General features: G+C 44.0%; 1 protein-coding gene across 1 annotated transcript; it reads left to right on the top strand.

The window, feature by feature from the left end:
• The first annotated feature begins 16,027 nt into the window (after nucleotides 1-16,027).
• On the top strand, nucleotides 16,028-20,074 carry LOC123102920 (adenylate kinase 3). The gene is made up of 6 exons (XM_044524384.1): nucleotides 16,028-16,273; nucleotides 17,038-17,183; nucleotides 17,265-17,384; nucleotides 17,514-17,681; nucleotides 19,350-19,439; nucleotides 19,779-20,074. Exons 1-6 carry the CDS (start codon nucleotides 16,171-16,173, stop codon nucleotides 19,875-19,877), a joined length of 726 nt encoding a protein of 241 aa, XP_044380319.1. The 5' UTR covers nucleotides 16,028-16,170; the 3' UTR covers nucleotides 19,878-20,074.
• The last annotated feature ends 1,441 nt before the right edge of the window (nucleotides 20,075-21,515 follow it).

Genomic DNA, 21,515 nt, shown 5'->3' with positions numbered 1-21,515 from the left:
GGTACATCCTCGAAATAAAATAACGCCTCTTTGCACACAAAAGCATATCAAACAGATTTGCTGAAATCTAGATCATCAATATCAGATTTGGTGGCAAGTAAACATGCACTTTTCAATTTAATTTCAGAAGCAGCACTAGATGGTTTATTATTAGGCTTCATTTGTTGGTCAAATTCTTTTGGCACAATCTGATTTTCACTCTTATGTTTCTCCTGTTTTGCTTTATTAGCTCTATTAATATCATCTTTCAAAATGGAATCAGGAGTCATAAGAAGCAAAGTATTTTTTTTGTCCTTATGAACAAGAGTATACTGATTGTTTCTACCATGGTGTACAGAATTTTTATCAAATTGCCATGGTCTACCAAGTAATAAGGAACATGCTTGCGTAGGTACCACATCACAATCAACATAATCAGCATACGTAGAGATACTAAAATGCACACGAACAATACGTGTTACCTTAACCTTGCCGCGGTTGTTGAACCATTGGATGTAGTAAGGATGTGGATGTGGTCTTGTGGTGAGAGATAGCTTCTCCACCATCTCCATGCTAGCCAAGTTGTTGCAGCTCCATCCATCTATGATGACGCGAACAGAACGTTCCTTCACAACTCCCTTTGTAAGGAACAAATTATGCCTCTGATTTTGCTCAGCTTGTGTAACCTGCACACTCAAAACATGTTGAGCAACTAAATATTCATACCTGTCAGCATCTTCAGCAGCCATGTATTGTGTCTCATGATCAGAATCATCTCCACTGTATTCTTCACTTGTAATAAGAGCCAAGGTCTCCTCATCATAGTCACTAGCGGACTCATACCCACCATCCACGGTAACAATCATCACACGCTTAGATGGGCATTGTCTAGCATAATGACCTCCACCCTTGTAGCGACGACAAATAATATCATGTGTTTGCCCTATTGATGCCATGGATGAAGAAGAGCTCTGTGCAGGCCCAGAAGGTGTGCTCTTGGCAGATAGTGGTGGTTGTTCCTTCTTTCTTGTATCATGGTTGGCGGTGGCAGCTGACGAGGCACCGGTATAGCAGAACGTGTGGAAGTAGAGGATGCACGCGGTGTCCATGATGAAGATCGACCTGTAGAAAAGTTAGTTCGCATCAATGCCTGTCGATCCTGCACTTCACGTCCAGCTTTGCAAGCAAGATGGAATAAACGAGTGATATTATTATATTCCTTATACTCTAGAGTGGTCTGAATATCTTTATTTAATCCACCCATAAAACATGCAAGCATAGCTTCATTATCTACTATAATCAAGTAGTACCAATCCAGAGAAGACGAAGGAGATTATGCGTCAAGTACATGAGCTGCTCGACAAAGGTTATATACGCGAATCTCTTAGTCCTTGTGCAGTTCCTATTATACTAGTGCCAAAAAAGGATGGTACGTCGCGTATGTGTGTTGATTATAGAGGCACTAATAATATTACTATTCGTTATCGTCATCCTATTCCTAGGCTAGATGACATGCTTGATGAATTGAGTGGATCTACAATATTCTCCAAAGTTGTTCTGCGTAGTGGATACCATCAAATTCGTATGAAATTGGGAGATGAATGGAAAATAGCATTTAAAACTAAGTTTGGATTATATGAGTGGTTAGTCATGCCTTTTGGGTTAACTAATGCACCTAGTACTTTCATGAGATTAATGAACGAAGTTTTACGTGCTTTCATTGGACGATTTGTGGTAGTCTATTTTGATGATATACGGATTTATAACAGATCTTTGGAGGAACATTTGGAACATTTATGTGCTATTTTTATTGCTCTACATGATGCACGTTTGTTTGGTAACCTTGGGAAGTGCACCTTCTGCACCGACAAAGTATCTTTTCTTGGCTATGTTGTTACTCCACAGGGAATTGAAGTTGATAAATCCAAGATTGAAGCTATTGAGAGTTGGCCGCAGCCCAAAACGGTCACACAAGTGAGGAGTTTTTTTGGCCTCACTGGATACTATAGGCGTTTTGTGAGAGATTTCAGCACCATTGTTGCACCTCTCAATGAGCTTACAAAGAAGGATGTACCTTTTGTTTGGGGTACCACACAGGAAGAAGCCTTCACGGTATTGAAAGATAAGTTGACACATGCTCCTTTACTCCAACTTCCTGATTTTAATAAGACTTTTGAGCTTGAATGCGATGCTAGTGGAACTGGATTGGGAGGTGTGTTATTATAAGATGGCAAACCTGTTGCATATTTTTCTGAAAAATTGAGTGGGCCTAGTCTGAATTATTCTACTTATGATAAAGAATTATATGCTCTTGTTCGGACTTTAGAGACATGGCAACATTATTTATGGCCCAAAGAATTTGTTATACATTCTAATCATGAATCCTTGAAACGTATTAAAATTCAAGCTAAACTGAATCTTAGACATGCTAAATGGGTTGAATTCATTGAGACTTTCCCTTATGTCATTAAACACAAGAAGGGTAAAGAAAATGTTATTGCTGATGCATTGTCTCATCTCTATACTATGCTTTCACAACTTGACTTCAAAATATTTGGTTTGGAGACCATCAAAGATCAATATGTGCATGATGCTGATTTTAAAGATGTAATGCAGAATTTTAAAGAAGGAAGAACATGGAACAAGTTCGTCGTTAATGATCGATTTGTGTTCCGTGCTAACAAGCTATGCATTCCAGCTAGCTCCGTTCGTCTTTTGTTGTTGCAGGAAGCGCATAGAGGAGGATTAATGGGACACTTTGGCGTGAAGACGACGGAGGATGTATTGGCTACACATTTCTTTTGGCCAAAGATGAGACCCGATGCTGAGCGTTTTGTTGCTCGCTGCACTACATGTCAAAAAGCTAAGTCACGACTCAATCCTTATGGTTTATATATGCCTTTGCCTGTACCTAGTGTTCCTTGGGAGGATATATCTATGGATTTTGTTTTAGTTTTACCTCGAACAAAGAAGGGGAGGGATAGCATATTTGTTGTCGTGGATAGATTCTCAAAAATGACACACTTTATACCATGTCATAAAAGCGATGATGTTAATGTTGCTGATTTGTTCTTTCGTGAAATTATTCGCTTGCATGGTGTGCCGAATACTATTTCTTTCAGATCGTGATACTAAATTTCTTAGCCACTTTTGGAGATGTTTATGGGCTAAGTTGGGGACTAAACTGCTTTTAGTACTACTTGTCACCCCAAACTGATGGACAAACTGAAGTAGTCAATAGAACATTGTCTACTATGCTTAGGGCTATTTTGAAGAATAATAAGAAAATGTGGGAAAAATGCTTGCGTCATATTGAATTTTCTTATAATCGTTCATTCCATTCTACTACTAAGATGTGCCCTTTTGAAATTGTGTATGGTTTCCTACCTTGTGCACCCATTGATTTGTTGCATCTTCCATCTTCGGAGAAGGTTAATTTTGATGCTAAAGAACGTGCTGAATTGATTTTAAAAATGCATGAGTTAACTAAGGAAAACATTGAGCGTATGAATGCTAAATATAAACTTGCTGGAGATAAGGATAGAAAACATGTTGTGTTTGCACCTAGAGATCTTGTTTGGTTACATTTGCGTAACGATAGATTTCCTAATTTGCGCAAATCAAAGCTAATGCCACGTGCTGATGGTCCTTTTAAGGTGTTAGAGAAAATAAATGATAATGCACATAAACTTGAGCTGCCTGCAGATTTTGGGGTTAGTCCCACTTTTAACATTGCAGATTTGAAGCCTTATTTGGGTGAGGAAGATGAGCTTCCGTTGAGGACAACTTCATTTCAAGAAGGGGAGGATGATGAGGATCGATACCATTGTTACACCCACAGCCCCTTCTACTATACATACTGGACCAATTACTAGAGCTCGCGCACGCCAATTGAATTACCAGGTACTTTCATTTCTTGGTAACGATTCTAATGTTCATGAGAATATGATGCTGCCTAAATTGGATACGTTTGTTTTGGTTACAAATGAAGGGCCTAGCTTGGACAAGACAGATGAACCTTGGAGAAAGTTCAAGCATGGAGATGATGGCATGCGCAAGGGGAACAAGAACGGAGTTACAAGTGATGATTCCAGGACTTTGAAGTCACCATAATGAGTGCATGAAGCCTTGGACGAAATATACAAGATGCCACTTCATAAATTTTGTCCAGAGGCTATTCTAGGTGTCGTGTCACCTTATTTTTGGGCCAGGCCCATGTAATTTCGAGATACTTGATTATAGGCTGTTTTTAGAGTCTGTATGTGTGGGGAAACAAGAGTTGTTGGAAATATGCCCTAGAGGCAATAATAAAAGCATTATTATTATATTTCCTTGTTCATGATAATTGTCTTTATTCATGCTATAATTGTGTTATCCGGAAATCGTAATACATGTGTGAATAATAGACACCAGCATGTCCCTAGTAAGCCTCTAGTTGACTAGCTCGTTGATCAACAGATAGTCATGGTTTCCTGACTATGGACATTGGATGTCATTGATAACGAGATCACATCATTAGGAGAATGATGTGATGGACAAGACCCAATCCTAAACATAGCACAAGATCGTATAGTTCGTTTGCTAGAGTTTTCCAATGTCAAGTATCCTTTCCTTAGACCATGAGATCGTGTAACTCCGGATACCGTAGGAGTGCTTTGGGTGTACCAAACGTCACAACGTAACTAGGTGACTATAAAGGTATACTACGGGTATCTCCGAAAGTGTCTGTTGGGTTGACACGGATCAAGACTGGGATTTGTCACTCCGTATGACGGAGAGGTATCACTGGGCCCACTCGGTAATGCATCATCATTATGAGCTCAAAGTGACCAAGTGTCTGGTCACGAGATCATGCATTATGGTACGAGTAAAGTGACTTGCCGGTAACGAGATTGAACGAGGTATTGGGATACCGACGATCGGATCTCGGGCAAGTAACATACCGATTGACAAAGGGAATTGTATACGGAGTTGCTTGAATCCTCGACATCGTGGTTCATCCGATGAGATCATCGAGGAGCATGTGGGAGCCAACATGGGTATCCAGATCCCGCTGTTGGTTATTGACCGGAGAGCGATCTCGGTCATGTCTACATGTCTCCCGAACCCGTAGGGTCTACACACTTAAGGTTCGGTAACGCTAGGGTTATAGGGATATGTATATGCAGTAACCCAAATGTTGTTCGGAGTCCCGGATGAGATCCTGGACGTCACGAGGAGTTCTGGAATGGTCCGGAGGTAAAGAATTATATATAAGAAGTGCTATTTCGGCCATCGGGACAAGTTTCTGGGTCACCGGTATTGTACCGGGACCACCGGAAGGGTCCCGGGGGTCCACCGGGTGGGGCCACCTATCCCGGAGGGCCCCATGGGCTGAAGTGGGAAGGGATCCAGCCCAAAGTGGGCTGGGGCGCCACTTCCCCCTAGGGCCCATGCGCCTAGGGTGGGGGAAACCCTAAAGGAAGAGTCCTAGGAGGGGAAGGCACCTCCTAGGTGCCTTGGGGAGGAGGGATTCCTCCCCTTGGCCGCACCCCCTAGGAGATTAGATCTCCTAGGGCCGGCGCCCCCCCCCTTGGCCCTCCTATATATAGTGGGGAGATGGAAGACTTCCTAACCTTGCCTTTGGTGCCTCCCTCTCCCTCTCCAACACCTCCTCCTCCTCCATAGTGCTTAGCGAAGCCCTGCCGGAGTACTGCAGCTCCATCACCACCACGCCGTCGTGCTGCTGCTGGAGCCATCTCCCTCAACCTCTCCTTCCCCCTTGCTGGATCAAGAAGAAGGAGACGTTCCGCTGACCGTACGTGTGTTGAACGCGGAGGTGCCGTCCGTTCGGCGCTAGGATCTCCGATGATTCGGATCACGTCGAGTACGACTTCCTCATCCCCGTTCTTTGAACGCTTCCGCGCGTGATCTACAAAGGTATGTAGATGCAATCCAATCACTCGTTGCTAGATGAACTCCTAGATGGATCTTGGTGAAACCGTAGGAAATTTTTTTGTTTTCTGCAACGTTCCCCAACAGTGGCATCATGAGCTAGGTCTATGCGTAGTTCTCTTGCACGAGTAGAACACAATTTGTTGTGGGCATTGATGTTGTCAACTTTCTTGCCGCTACTAGTCTTATCTTGCTTCAACGGTATTGTGGAATGAAGCGGCCCGGACCAACCTTACACGTATGCTTACGTGAGACCGGTTCCACCGACTAACATGCACAAGTTGCATAAGGTGGTTGGCGGGTGTCTGTCTCTCCCACTTTAGTTGGAGCGGATTCGATGAAAAGGGTCCTTATGAAGGGTAAATAGAAGTTGACAAATCACGTTGTGGCTTTCACGTAGGTAAGAAAACGTTCTTGCTAGAACCCTGTTTCAGCCACGTAAAACTTGCAAACAACAATTAGAGGACGTCTAACTTGTTTTTGCAGCAAGTGCTTTGTGATATGATATGGCCAAAGTTGTGATGAATGATGAATGATCTATATGTGATGTATGGGATGTTCATGCTATTGTAATAGGAATCACGACTTGCATGTCGATGAGTATGACAACCGGCAGGAGCCATAGGAGTTGTCTATATTCTTTGTATGACCTGCGTGTCATTGAGAAACGCCATGTAAATTACTTTACTTTATTGCTAAACGCGTTAGCCATAGTAGTAGAAGTAATAGTTGGCGAGCAACTTCATGGAGACACGATGATGGAGATCATGATGATGGAGATCATGGTGTCATGCCGGTGACAATATGATCATGGAGCCCCAAGATGGAGATCAAAGGAGCTATGTGATATTGGCCATATCATGTCACTATTATTATTTGATTGCATGTGATGTTTATCATGTTTTTGCATCTTGTTTGCTTAGAATGACGGTAGTAAATAAGATGATCCCTCATAATAATTTCAAGAAAGTGTTCCCCCTAACTGTGCACCGTTGCGACAGTTCGTTGTTTCGAAGCACCACGTGATGATCGGGTGTGATAGATTCTAACGTTCACATACAACGGGTGTAAGACAGATTTACACATGCAAAACACTTAGGTTGACTTGACGAGCCTAGCATGTACAGACATGGCCTTGGTACACAGAAGACCGAAAGGTCGAGCATGAGTCGTATAGAAGATACAATCAACATGAAGATGTTCACCGACGTTGACTAGTCCGTCTCACGTGATGATCGGACACGGCCTAGTTAACTCGGATCATGTTATACTTAGATGACTGGAGGGATGTCTATCTAAGTGGGAGTTCATTATAATTTGATTAGATGAACTTAATTATCATGAACTTAGTCTAAAATCTTTACAATATGTCTTGTAGATCAAATGGCCAACGTAGTCCTCAACTTCAACGCATTCCTAGAGAAAACCAAGCTGAAAGACGATGGCAGCAACTACACGGACTGGGTCCGGAACCTGAGGATCATCCTCATAGCTGCCAAGAAAGATTATGTCCTACAAGCACCGCTAGGTGACGCACCTGTTCTCCCTGCAGAACAAGACGTTATGAACGCTTGGCAGACACGTACCGATGACTACTCCCTCGTTCAGTGCGGCATGCTTTACAGTTTAGAGCCGGGGCTCCAAAAGCATTTTGAGAGACACGGAGCATATGAGATGTTCGAAGAGCTGAAAATGGTTTTCCAAGCTCATGCCCGGGTCGAGAGATATGAAGTCTCCGACAAATTCTTCAGCTGTAAGATGGAGGAAAATAGTTCTGTCAGTGAGCACATACTCACAATGTCTGGGTTACATAACCGCTTGACTCAGCTAGGAGTTAATCTCCCGGATGACGCGGTCATTGACAGAATCCTTCAGTCGCTTCCACCGAGCTACAAGAGCTTTGTGATGAACTTCAATATGCAGGGGATGGAAAAGACCATTCCTGAAGTATTTGCAATGCTGAAATCAGCAGAGGTAGAAGTCAAAAAGGAACATCAAGTGTTGATGGTGAATAAAACCACTAAGTTCAAGAAGGGCAAGGGTAAGAAAGCTTTCAAGAAAGACGGCAAGGGAGTTGCTGCGCCCGGCAAGCAAGCTACTGGGAAGAAGCCAAAGAATGGACCCAAGCCCGAGACTAAGTGCTTTTATTGCAAGGAAAGTGGTCACTGGAAGCGGAACTGCCCCAAATACTTAGCGGACAAGAAGGCCGGCAAAACAAAAGGTATATGTGATATACATGTAATTGATGTGTACCTTACCAGTACTCGTAGTAGCTCCTGGGTATTTGATACCGGTGCAGTTGCTCACATTTGTAACTCAAAGCAGGAGCTGCGGAATAAGCGGAGACTGGTGAAGGACGAGGTGACGATGCGCGTCGGGAATGGTTCCAAGGTCGATGTGATCGCCGTCGGCACGCTACCTCTACATTTACCTACGGGATTAGTTTTGAACCTCAATAATTGTTATTTAGTGCCAAGTTTGAGCATGAACATTGTATCAGGATCTCGTCTAATACGAGATGGCTACTCATTTAAATCCGAGAATAATGGTTGTTCTATTTATATGAGAGATATGTTTTATGGTCATGCTCCGATGGTGAATGGTTTATTCTTAATGAATCTCGAGCGTAATGCTACACATATTCATAGTGTGAATACCAAAAGATGTAAGATTGATAATGATAGTCCCACATACTTGTGGCACTGCCGCCTTGGTCACATAGGTGTCAAACGCATGAAGAAGCTCCATGCTGATGGACTTTTAGAGTCTCTTGATTACGAATCATTTGACACGTGCGAACCATGCCTCATGGGTAAAATGACCAAGACTCCGTTCTCAGGAACAATGGAGCGAGCAACCAACTTATTGGAAATCATACATACTGATGTGTGCGGTCCAATGAGTGTTGAGGCTCGCGGGGGCTATCGTTATGTTCTCACCCTCACTGATGACTTGAGTAGATATGGGTATGTCTACTTAATGAAACACAAGTCTGAAACCTTTGAAAAGTTCAAGGAATTTCAGAGTGAGGTTGAGAATCAACATGACAGGAAAATCAAGTTCCTGCGATCAGATCGTGGAGGAGAATACTTGAGTCATGAGTTTGGCACACACTTAAGAAAATGTGGAATAGTTTCACAACTCACGCCGCCTGGAACACCTCAGTGTAATGGTGTGTCCGAACGTCGTAATCGCACTCTATTAGATATGGTGCGATCTATGATGTCTCTTACCGATTTACCGCTATCTTTTTGGGGCTATGCTTTAGAGACTGCCGCATTCACTTTAAATAGGGCTCCGTCGAAATCCGTTGAGACGACACCATTTGAATTATGGTTTGGGAAGAAACCTAAGCTATAGTTTCTAAAAGTTTGGGGATGCGATGCTTATGTCAGGAAACTTCAACCTGAAAAGCTCGAACCCAAGTCGGAAAAATGCGTCTTCATAGGATACCCTAAAGAAACTATTGGGTATACCTTCTACCTCAGATCCGAAGGCAAGATCTTTGTTGCCAAGAATGGATCCTTTCTAGAGAAGGAGTTTCTCTCGAAAGAAGTAAGTGGGAGGAAAGTAGAACTTGATGAAGTATTACCTCTTGAACCGGAAAATGGCGCAACTCAAGAAAATGTTCCTGAGGTGCCTGCACCGACTAGAGAGGAAGTTAATGATGATGATCAAGATACTTCTGATCAAGCTTCTACTGAAATTCGAAGGTCCACAAGGACACGTTCCGCACCAGAGTGGTACGGCAACCCTATCTTGGAAATCATGTTGTTAGACAACGGTGAACCTTCGAACTATGAAGAAGCGATGGCGGGCCCGGATTCCGACAAATGGCTAGAAGCCATGAAATCCGAGATAGGATCCATGTATGAAAACGAAGTATGGACTTTGACTGACTTGCCCATTGAGCGGCGAGCCATAGAAAATAAATGGATCTTTAATAAGAAGACAGACGCGGATGGTAATGTGACCATCTATAAAGCTCGGCTTGTCGCTAAGGGTTATCGACAAGTTCAAGGGGTTGACTATGATGAGACTTTCTCACCGGTAGCGAAGCTGAAGTCCGTCCGAATCATGTTAGCGATTGCCGCATTCTATGATTATGAGATATGGCAAATGGACGTCAAAACGGCATCCCTTAATGGTTTCCTTAAGGAAGAATTGTATATGATGCAGCCGGAAGGTTTTGTCGATCCTAAGTATGTTGACAAGGTGTGCAAGCTCCAACGCTCGATTTATGGGCTGGTGCAAGCATCTCGGAGTTGGAACATTCGCTTTGATGAGATGATCAAAGCGTTTGGGTTTACACAGACTTATGGAGAAGCCTGCGTTTACAAGAAAGTGAGTGGGAGCTCTATAGCATTCCTAATATTATATGTAGATGACATACTTTTGATGGGAAATGATATAGAACTCTTGGACAGCATCAAGGCCTACTTGAATAAGAGTTTTTCAATGAAGGACCTTGGAGAAGCTGCTTATATATTAGGCATCAAGATCTATAGAGACAGATCAAGACGCCTCATAGGTCTTTCGCAAAGCACATACCTTGATAAGATATTGAAGAAGTTCAATATGGATCAGTCTAAGAAGGGGTTCTTGCCTGTGTTACAAGGTGTGAAATTGAGCTCGGCTCAATGTCCGACCACGGCAGAAGATATAGAAGAGATGAGTGTCATCCCCTATGCCTCATCCATAGGTTCTATTATGTATGCCATGCTGTGTACCAGACCTGATGTAAACCTTGCCGTAAGTTTGGTAGGAAGGTACCAAAGTAATCCCGGCAAGGAACACTGGACAACGGTCAAGAATATCCTGAAGTACCTGAAAAGGACTAAGGAAATGTTTCTCGTCTATGGAGGTGACGAAGAGCTCGTCGTAAAGGGTTACATCGACGCTAGCTTCGACACAGATCTGGATGACTCTAAGTCACAAACCAGATACGTGTATATTTTGAATGGTGGGGCAGTAAGCTGGTGCAGTTGCAAGCAGAGCGTCGTGGCGGGATCTACATGTGAAGCGGAGTACATGGCAGCCTCGGAGGCAGCACATGAAGCAATTTGGGTGAAGGAGTTCATCACCGACCTAGGAGTCATACCCAATGCGTCGGGGCCAATCAAGCTCTTCTGTGACAACACTGGAGCTATTGCTCTTGCCAAGGAGCCCAGGTTTCACAAGAAGACAAGGCACATCAAGCGTCGCTTCAACTCCATTCGTGAAAATGTTCAAGATGGAGACATAGATATTTGTAAAGTACACACGGACCTGAATGTAGCAGATCCGTTGACTAAACCTCTCCCTAGAGCAAAACATGATCAACACCAGAATTCCATGGGTGTTCGATTCATCACAATGTAACTAGATTATTGACTCTAGTGCAAGTGGGAGACTGTTGGAAATATGCCCTAGAGGCAATAATAAAAGCATTATTATTATATTTCCTTGTTCATGATAATTGTCTTTATTCATGCTATAATTGTGTTATCCGGAAATCGTAATACACGTGTGAATAATAGACACCAACATGTCCCTAGTAAGCCTCTAGTTGACTAGCTCGTTGATCAACAGATAGTCATGGTTTCCTGACTATGGACATTGGATGTCATTGATAACGAGATCACATCATTAGGAGAATGATTTGATGGACAAGACCCAATCCTAAACATAGCACAAGATCGTATAGTTCGTTTGCTAGAGTTTTCCAATGTCAAGTATCCTTTCCTTAGACCATGAGATCGTGTAAATCCCGGATACCGTAGGAGTGCTTTGGGTGTACCAAATGTCACAACGTAACTGGGTGACTATAAAGGTATACTACGGGTATCTCCAAAAGTGTCTGTTGGGTTGACATGGATCAAGACTGGGATTTGTCACTCCGTATGACGGAGAGGTATCACTGGGCCCACTCGGTAATGCATCATCATTATGAGCTCAAAGTGACCAAGTGTCTGGTCACGAGATCATGCATTACGGTACGAGTAAAGTGACTTGCCGGTAACGAGATTGAACGAGGTATTGGGATACCGACGATCGGATCTCGGGCAAGTAACATACCGATTGACAAAGGGAATTGTATACGGAGTTGCTTGAATCCTCGACATCGTGGTTCATCCGATGAGATCATCGAGGAGCATGTGGGAGCCAACATGGGTATCCAGATCCCACTGTTGGTTATTGACCGGAGAGCGATCTCGGTCATGTCTACATGTCTCCCGAACCCGTAGGGTCTACACACTTAAGGTTCGGTAACACTAGGGTTATAGGGATATGTATATGCAGTAACCCAAATGTTGTTCGGAGTCCCGGATGAGATCCTGGACGTCACGAGGAGTTCTGGAATGGTCCGGAGGTAAAGAATTATATATAGGAAGTGCTATTTCGGCCATCGGGACAAGTTTCGGGGTCACCGGTATTGTACCGGGACCACCGGAAGGGTCCCGGGGGTCCACCGGGTGGGGCCACCTATCCCGGAGGGCCCCATGGGCTGAAGTGGGAAGGGATCCAGCCCAAAGTGGGCTGGGGCGCCACTTCCCCCTAGGGCCCATGCGCCTAGGGTGGGGGAAACCCTAAAGGAAGAGTCCTAGGAGGGGAAGGCACCTCCTAGGTGCCTTGGGGAGGAGGGATTCCTCCCCTTGGCCGCACCCCCCTAGGAGATTAGATCTCCTAGGGCCGGCGCCCCCCTTGGCCCTCCTATATATAGTGGGGAGATGGAGGACTTCCTAACCTTGCCTTTGGTGCCTCCCTCTCCCTCTCCAACACCTCCTCCTCCTCCATAGTGCTTAGCGAAGCCCTGCCGGAGTACTGCAGCTCCATCACCACCATGCTGTCGTGCTGCTGCTGGAGCCATCTCCCTCAACCTCTCCTTCCCCCTTGCTGGATCAAGAAGAAGGAGACGTTACGCTGACCGTACGTGTGTTGAACGCAGAGGTGCCGTCCGTTCGGCGCTAGGATCTCCAGTGATTCGGATCACGTCGAGTACGACTTCCTCATCCACGTTCTTTGAACGCTTCCGCGCGTGATCTACAAAGGTATGTAGATGCAATCCAATCACTCGTTGCTAGATGAACTCCTAGATGGATCTTGGTGAAACTGTAGGAATTTTTTTTGTTTTCTGCAACGTTCCCCAACAAGAGTTAGGGTTGGTTTTGGACCCCTCCTCCAAGGGTCACGAAATTCCCTCCCTCTCTCCTCCATATATACAGCCCTAAGGGCATCGTTCAGACTTTGGGTTTTGTTTATATTAAAATTTGCCATAGCTGCAACTTCGCGTACTTTGTTTGTGTTCGACAACCAGACAAAGGTGTCACAGAACCCCACCTTCATTAATAAAGTTTTCCTCTTATATTCGCAATATCCAGATTGCAATCTTAGTTTCTTGCTTGTTCTTCGCTTACTCGCAGGAAACAGACCCTAGTGGTCAGGTTGATCATGCTCTGGCGTGGTCAATAACCCCTCGGAAGTTGGTTTAGCGATTGCTAAGGCGCGACGTCTCACACGTTCGTAGTCGGATCGTCAAGGTCGACTCCCACAGAAAACGATAGCCACCATATCATCGAAACATCGGGACACCTTCGCCTCTATCACCTTCATGGAAGTTAAACTATTTGAATAGCCGTGTCCACAGTAATATGTCGACTTGGTGTTGTACCCCGAGCTTCTACAACTTAAACTCGATAATTTATAAAACTCACCAAGAATTGTAGCACACCCGAGGACCGCTTCCTCACAGGAATTGAATCCAAGGGTGGTGTATTGTTGTAATGGTTACTTGTATTCGTTTGCGCTCTTTCTCTTCAAGGTGACAAGATTGTTCTCATTCTCTTCTAATGCTGCAAGAAGCTTCATTCTCACCTCATGTCGCAAGGGGCTTCATTCTCACCTCATGTTGCAAGATGCCGGTGGATAGTTGTTACTTTGAGTTTCCCCCTTTATTCTGGCGTTCTGCAGTTTAGTCCATAGATATTACACTATTCCTTTGATATCGATGCATATCGAGTATAGATCTGATGTAAGTCTTGCAAGTATTTTAGATGAGTAATCACCGTTGCTTTCTACTTTTTTTCATCCAACCCGATCGCTGCTATCAGATAGTAGTGGCCCGGATGCAGGTTCCTTCACCAATGATTGCTACTTGAAGACCTACGACCAGGAGTAGTTCAGAGGTTCCAGGCAGGAGGCTTGCGCCTTTTAGTCGTTGTTTGTTTTCGCCTTCTTAAGGCACCTTTGTAAATGTCTGTACTCAGACCTAACTTTTGATGTAATTTTGAGTCTTATGACCCTGGCTTCTAATATATTGTTTCTTTGTTTAAATTTGAGTCGTAGAGTTGTGTTGTGATATTATACCGTGAGTCACTTATTTTGATCGTGCATACTGATGGATGTTTAGTGCACGATTAATTTTGGAGGCGTCACAGTCCGCCTAAGATTTGGGTTGCATATGAGGGGTTCCGCAGCCCGGGCATTTGGGGCTGGTATGATGCGTCCGTCTAGGTTGGTATTTTTTTACCGTTCAACGACCGGGTCGTCCGCCCGGGCTTACACGGGTTTAGGGGAGCCGACATCTGTAAATGCTCTTAGAGGGGTCTTAGTGGGTGTAACATATGTTACTATTCTATGTTACCATCTCTATACTATACTAGAGAGTAAAATATGTGTGATGTCATCTAACACATTATTTATTAGGTTATAGACTCATCTTGTCTTGGTATGTCTGATGTTACCCATAGTGTGAGTAACATATTACGTTATCACATGCCTCTCTTTCCTTACTAATTATTTGCCACATCATCTAATTTGTCTAGATATATGTGATGTTACCATTTAAATTGGTCATAAGACTAACCATAGTGGAGAGTAACTTAGACTAGTAACATGAGGTAAGTACTAAGCTACGATATTGTCCACTAAAGGCAACCTTATGTTACTCCCACTATGTGTAGTCTTATAAATGATGCAAGTGAGCGTTAAAACAATGAAAATTCAATTTGGCTCTCAGGAGCACGTGCTCCCAGGCCCAAAAAATAACTTTTGAAATGTCAAAAAATCAAGACAACATGTGTATGTGTTCTTAGTCACATCTAAATGCTACCTGCAAAATTTGAGACAAAAATGTTAAGTATTTTGTCCTGTGCAAAGAAAAAAAACAAATTAAACACCAAATGTTACCCCAAATTTCACCCTAAATTTGTTTTTTCATAGACGAAACATTGTTGATCTGTTTCGCATGAAAATTGTCAAACATGCTTGCGACGCTAACACAAACATTCATAAAAAACTTCAAATTTTTCTAAAACATTTACTATGCTCCTGCATGAACAGTCACACGAAGAAATAGTAAATGTTTTAAAAAATTCTGAATTTTTCTGTGGATGTTTGTGTTAGTGTCGCAAGCATGCTTGACCGTTTTCACGTGAAACGGAGCGGCAGTGTTTCATGGATGGAAAATAAATTTAGGGTGACAATTGGGGGTAACGTTTGGTGTTTAATTTGTTTTTTTCACAGGCCAAAATGCTTAACCTTTTTGCCCCAAATTCTACAGGTAGCATTTGAATGTGATTGAAAAAACATGAAAATTTTGTCTTGATATTTTTTACATTTCAAAAATTATTTTAGGCCTGGGAGCACGTGCTCCCGGAGTCGAATTGAATTTCGGTATGGAAAGAAGAGAAAAGAGAGCAACATCCGAGAAGGTCAATTTGGCTCCCGGGCTTAGCTGCACCCGCTTCAACGAAAAAAATCAAAATAAATACTAGAAAAAATAAAATAAAAATCCATTTTTTGTGTGATAGATAATTTGATGCGCGAGATTCGCTGCAACTTTTAACCCGTTTGGATATTTGAGAAGTTCTCTGCAAAAAAGACAAAATCGGGGTCTGTAAAAATGTTTATTGTCCACGATCTGTTTTGACTCGATTTGTCTTTTTTGTTAAAAGTTGTTCAGATATCCAAATGAGTTGAAATTTGAAGCGGACCTCACGCATCAAATTACCTACCACATAATTTTTTTAGATTCTTTTAATATTTATTTTGAATTTTTTCTGAGGGAGCATATGAGGCCGGGCTCAGATGCGGATTTTCGGCAGCATCCCGGCTAGGCGCTCACCAAACCCACTCTTTACAAAACCCCCGATCAGAGCCGACGCGAACTGACCCAGGGAGGCACGCAGCAAGAGAGAGATAGGACTTGTGCGCCGCACGCCAAACAGCAGGCACGCGAGTCGAGTCGTTCCGTTGTTGCGGCCGGCGGAGGAAGAGATGGCGACGAACATCGAGGACGTGCCTTCGGTGGAGCTCATGACCGAGTTGCTCCGCCGCGCCAAGTGCAGCTCCAAGCCCGACAAGCGCATCATCCTCGTCGGTAAAACCCTAGCCCTTCTCTTCTTTCCCAATTCTCTTCTTCTTCTACACCAAAAGATCCCAACGGCTCGGCCCCGGCTTCGCTCTCGCCAGGGTGACTCTGCCGCCGTTCTAACCCTAGCCCTTGCGTCTTACGGCGGCGGCGGGGTCTTTCCAGCTCGCATCGTCTGGTGGGTTCGGTGGCGCGTAGTTCCGCAGGCGGTGGCGGTGCGGGTCCTTGCGGTTAGTGTCCTTGGTGGTCGGCGGCTTCAGCTGCGCGGCGCTCGAGGCTCAGCGGCGGGCGTTGCTGAGGAAGGCTCGGCGGCCAGCGCAGTTGGATTTCCCACGTCCATCAACGTGCGGTCTGGTCGTTACGGATCTGAAGCTGCAGTCGTGGTGCCCAGTCGGTCGCGCCGCCAGATCTGTTATCGTTGGCGCGATAGGGTCGCTGCTGCTCGCAGCTTGTTGCTGTTGGCTGGATCTGGAGCTGGGTTCCTCGTCCTTGCTGTTCCTCGTTCTGGAAATAAGTGGACGTACCCTCTGAAGTTTTATGATTCAGCTACATCACTCCCTCAACTCCAAAATAGCTACTTAATCCCCCCAACTATCGAATACCAGACAGATTACCCCACAGCCCCCCTAAAAGAATATAGTATTGCATGTGCGTTTGATTGTGTATGCTCTGGTTCATCTTTAATTCCTGAACACATAGTGCCACTGTTTATGTTCTAAATTGCATTATGCTTGGGCAATTTGACATATGCAAGTGCTTTACAAATTCTGTAGGTCCTCCTGGCTCTGGAAAGGGAACACAGTCTCCCCTTATTAAAGATGAATATTGTTTGTGCCATTTAGCCACTGGCGATATGCTGAGGGCTGCTGTCACCGCTAAGACTCCTCTGGGTATCAAGGCTAAAGAAGCTATGGACAAGGTAAGGTTTCAAGAACATACCAAATAGCAATTTGAAACATGTCTATCAATTTCTTTATTTCTTGACTCTTATTGTTTTTAGGGAGAGCTTGTTTCAGATGACTTGGTTGTTGGGATTATTGATGAAGCCATGAAAAAACCTTCATGTCAAAAAGGTTTTATCCTTGATGGCTTCCCTAGAACTGTTGTTCAAGCACAAAAGGTCTGGTCAGGTCCTTGGTCAATATACATCGAAATGAAAATTCCTTCTTCTTATTTATATTGATGGATGATTTATGCCTTGGGAGCTTAGTGTTTGTTTTCTTATGGTTTGGTTGAACAATGACTGCAGCTCGATGAAATGCTGGCAAAGCAAGGTGCTAAGGTTGACAAGGTTCTAAATTTTGCAATTGATGATGCAATATTGGAAGAACGAATTACTGGCCGTTGGATACACCCATCGAGTGGTAGATCTTACCATACAAAATTTGCTCCTCCTAAGACTCCAGGAGTTGATGATGTAAGTCAAATGTAGAATACTGGGTAGTGCCTTCATATGCCATACTTGCATGCTTTATTTTTTTATCGTGATCATTGCTTCCACAAGGTTAAGTTCTGAGCAGTTCAATGTCTTCTTCTGCATAACACTCCATCAGTTTGGTTGTCAATAGAGATGGGTCGTAAACCCAGTCCGTAACTTACCCGGAAGTGTAGGATTATTGATATTTCCTCTCCTTCAATGACATATGGTCTTTCCAAAAATTAATTTTACATGCTTTTGCAATAAGTAAATAATGCTCCCTCCGTCCCAAAATAGTGTGCATTAGATATTTTTTTCAGTCAAACTTTATAAACTTTGACTAAGTTTATGAAAAATATTGTCAACATGTAAAATACCAAATCAATACCATTACGCTGCGTTTGGATGTCTCCATTGGTGAGCTCTGTATTGAATTGGTCTGGAATTCCAAATCAGTGAGGAAATTGAAATGGCACGAATACGAATTCGCCTGTTTGGTTGTTCACTGAATTGCCCCTTGAAATGCCTCTGAGGTTTCAATACCAAATCCTGTTTGAACAACAAACTTTGGAATTGCATAGCTATATTGCCATGAAAATTATACTCCCTCTGTTCACTTTTATAAGACCTTGAAGACATTTCAGACAATGTGCAAAACAGCCCATTTTGAGCTGTCTGAAACGACTTACAAAAGTGGACGGAGGGAGTACCTTGTTCTACAGGACTCAAAAATGAAATCTGGTCACATGTGACTATAATTAAATGAATATATAGCAGTAAGATAATAAATATTCTAGCGACGCATCTCCTTTGGCCATGGAGCAGAAGAGGAGCAGCAGTTCCTTCGGCCATGGAGCAGAAGAGGGGCGGAGGACGGCGGGCCGGGAGGACGGAGGGGCGTGGCCGTGGAGGGCGGGGCACGGTGGTCGGGGAGGACGGCGGGGCGTGGCACAAGGGAGCGGGACGCGCCGGTCCTGTGCTGTTGCCGACCTCCATGGCGGGGTGTGGCTCAGTGGGGCGGAGAAGAGGAGTTGGGGAAGAGGGGAAGGACCGGGGAGGAGGGCACGTGTGCCGCTGTCGGACTCCATGGTGGTCGCGAGGTCGCCTTCTCGTGTCCCCTCCTTTCTTCTTCTATTTTCTGGCCGTGGGCTCGAACAGGTACGTTTTGCGTGAGGTTGGCCATTTCAGTCCTATTCGAAGGGGTAGCCCTCCGAAATGTGCGAGGGGGATTTACGTGGTAGCCAAAACAGGACTGAATTGGTTTTTCATGTCCAATACGAATTCAGTGTCCAGCCAAACAGCTGGTATTGATGTGAGATGATTACCAAATCCATTTCCAGGGCTCCAATGCAGACATCCAAACGCAGTGTTAGATTCATCATGAAATATGTATTCATATACTATACAAACAATGGTCAAAGTTTGTGAAGCTCCACTTTTGCGAAAACCAATGCACAATATATTATGGGACGGAAGGAATATACATTATTGTTGTACATTGATCTTTGGTTGTGGGCTGTTGTTTTCAACAAGAGCTCGCATGTTCCATTCAGAAATTACGTGGGCACGTGTGAATTTTTTTAATTCCATTGACAATTTTTTTCTTAAATTATAAACTAGCATTTTGCTGCAAACCATTGACCTCTGATACTTCCCTCTTTTGTCAAGGTTTCGGGAGAACCCTTAATTCAAAGAAAAGATGACACAACGGAGGTCTTGAAGTCGAGGCTTGAAGCTTTCCACATACAAACTGAACCTGTATGTTTTCTCAACCATGTATTCTCCATTCCTTGTGTTGCACCAGTGTTTTTCCTGCTAAACTCTGGTTTTGCTGTCTTGATGTATTTCACTTCTAGTATAGTGTTGCATAAGATTTTCACTGTGAATTTGGTGGACCCTGACATTTCTTTTCTGCTTTCTCTTCCAACCTTCCATTTAACTAATCTTTTGTTGGTCGACATATCATCTTATGGCCTGAACTTCTGTTGGTAGTACTGAGTTTCTAACTGTGGAAGGACTGTTTGTCGTCTGGCATCAAGCAATGCAGTTGCTTTTACAGTCAATGTTCTTAATCTGAAAACTGTTTGCTTCTCACAGGTGATTGACTATTACTCCAAGAATGGCTTAGTGGCAAATCTTCATGCGGAGAAACCACCAAAGGAAGTGACCGCCGAGGTGCAGAAAGCTCTTTCGTGAAGGGCCTGTTTCACCTTGAAAGTGACATGTAACAAAACCCCGGCTGGGTTTCTTACAAGTTTTAAACTCATACCGGCATCCTATGTTTCTCATTTTCTGTCTGCATGTGCACTATTGCACAATTTCATTACAGCTTTTGCTAGCTCGGAATTTTTCTGAATAATTTTGTTTGGAATGAGAAGTTTTTATTAGCGGTACATAGATAATTACAGCAACTCATCCTTAGAAATATTTCTTATAATTACAGCAACTCGTCCTTGGAAATATTTCTTTGCGATCATGCCCCTTTGTTTTGATCATTCAGTTTTGGTACGTTTCAAGCAACCAACTGGGATTTTCTCATGTCTCAATCGATTCAGAGAAGTATGAGAGCAACTCCAGCAGATTCCCTAAAAAGGACCGCCTTAAACATGGAAACTCGGCCTTTTAACTCGCTCAAGAGTTGGTGTGCAAATTCGGATACCCAAGGCCAACTCCGATGCGCCGACCCAACCCATTTAGTCTGCTTGTGTCCGTTTGAGTCTAGATGGACAAAAAGACACGTCCCAATATGCTTCCTGCCACTGCCCCCTTCTTGGCTGGCAACGTCGCTATCGCGGCCGCCCGTGCTGTTGGCCAGAAGAAGCTGCCGTGATGGTGAAAAAGAAGCTGCTATAGCTAAAGCCCCGACCGTCGCTGTGGAGAGTGATGCCCTTGTCGCCAAGGCCGCGCAACGGTACCAAGGGCCGACCCGGCGACCCGTCCACCCAAGTTTCCGGAGTAGTCGTGCATGTCAACGACGCCGTCAACCTATGGTACCGTCTCGGACATGACCTGATCGTGTCCCGCTTCTCCATTGGCTTCGGGACGGATCGTCTGAAACGGGTGACTTTGTGCCGATTATCCTGGTGGTGCCTCCTCTTTGATCTTAATGCCACCCGTGTTGCCGGTTTGTTCACTTTGTGGGTTATCAAATGTCACTTCGGATGATTATACAGGAGCTCTACAGATATCTCGGAAAGTGTTGTTGGGTTGCATAGATCAAGACTGGGATTTGTCGCTCCGTGTGATGGAGAAATATCTCTGGACCCTCTCGGTAGTACAACGTCATGAAATAGCTTGCAAGCATGTGACTAATGAGTTTAGTCACGGGCTTGTATTACACAACGAGTAAAGAGACTTTCGGTAAAGAGATTGAACTAGGTATGGCGATACCACCAATCGAATCTCGGGCAAGTAATATATCATTAGACAAAGGGAATTGTATACGGGATTAACCGAATCCTCGACACCGTTTGTTCAAACCGATAAAGATCTTTGTTAAATATGTGGGAGTCAATATGGGAATCCAGGTCCCACTATTGATTATTGATCGGAGAGGAGTCTCGGTCATGTCTATATGTTCTCGAACCCGTAGGGTAGTATTGGGATTACAAGGGCATGTAGACACCCCCTCTCGCTGCGAGCATCTCCATAGAATAGATCTTGGGTGCTTCGTAGGATTTTTTTGTTTTCCATGCAACGTTCCCCATGAGTGGCATCATAAGCTAGGTCTATGCGTAGATGTTATGCACGAGTAGAACACAAATTGGTTGTGGGCATTGATGTTGAGATTTCTTACCTCCTTTGTTATTTTGGATTTGGTGGTATTGTTCAATG

This window comes from Triticum aestivum, chromosome 5A, assembly GCF_018294505.1.
Source record: "Triticum aestivum cultivar Chinese Spring chromosome 5A, IWGSC CS RefSeq v2.1, whole genome shotgun sequence".
In the NCBI taxonomy this organism is placed as follows: Eukaryota; Viridiplantae; Streptophyta; class Magnoliopsida; order Poales; family Poaceae; genus Triticum; species Triticum aestivum.
This window is presented reverse-complemented; position numbering and strand designations above follow the sequence as displayed.

Coding starts and splice junctions, on each gene's coding strand:
- LOC123102920 (XM_044524384.1), top strand. CDS start 16,171: ATGGCGACGAACATCGAGGACGTGCCTTCGGTGGAGCTCATGACCGAG. Junction 17,385..17,513: donor CTGTTGTTCAAGCACAAAAG/GTCTGGTCAGGT, acceptor CAATGACTGCAG/CTCGATGAAATGCTGGCAAA. Junction 17,682..19,349: donor AGACTCCAGGAGTTGATGAT/GTAAGTCAAATG, acceptor TCTTTTGTCAAG/GTTTCGGGAGAACCCTTAAT.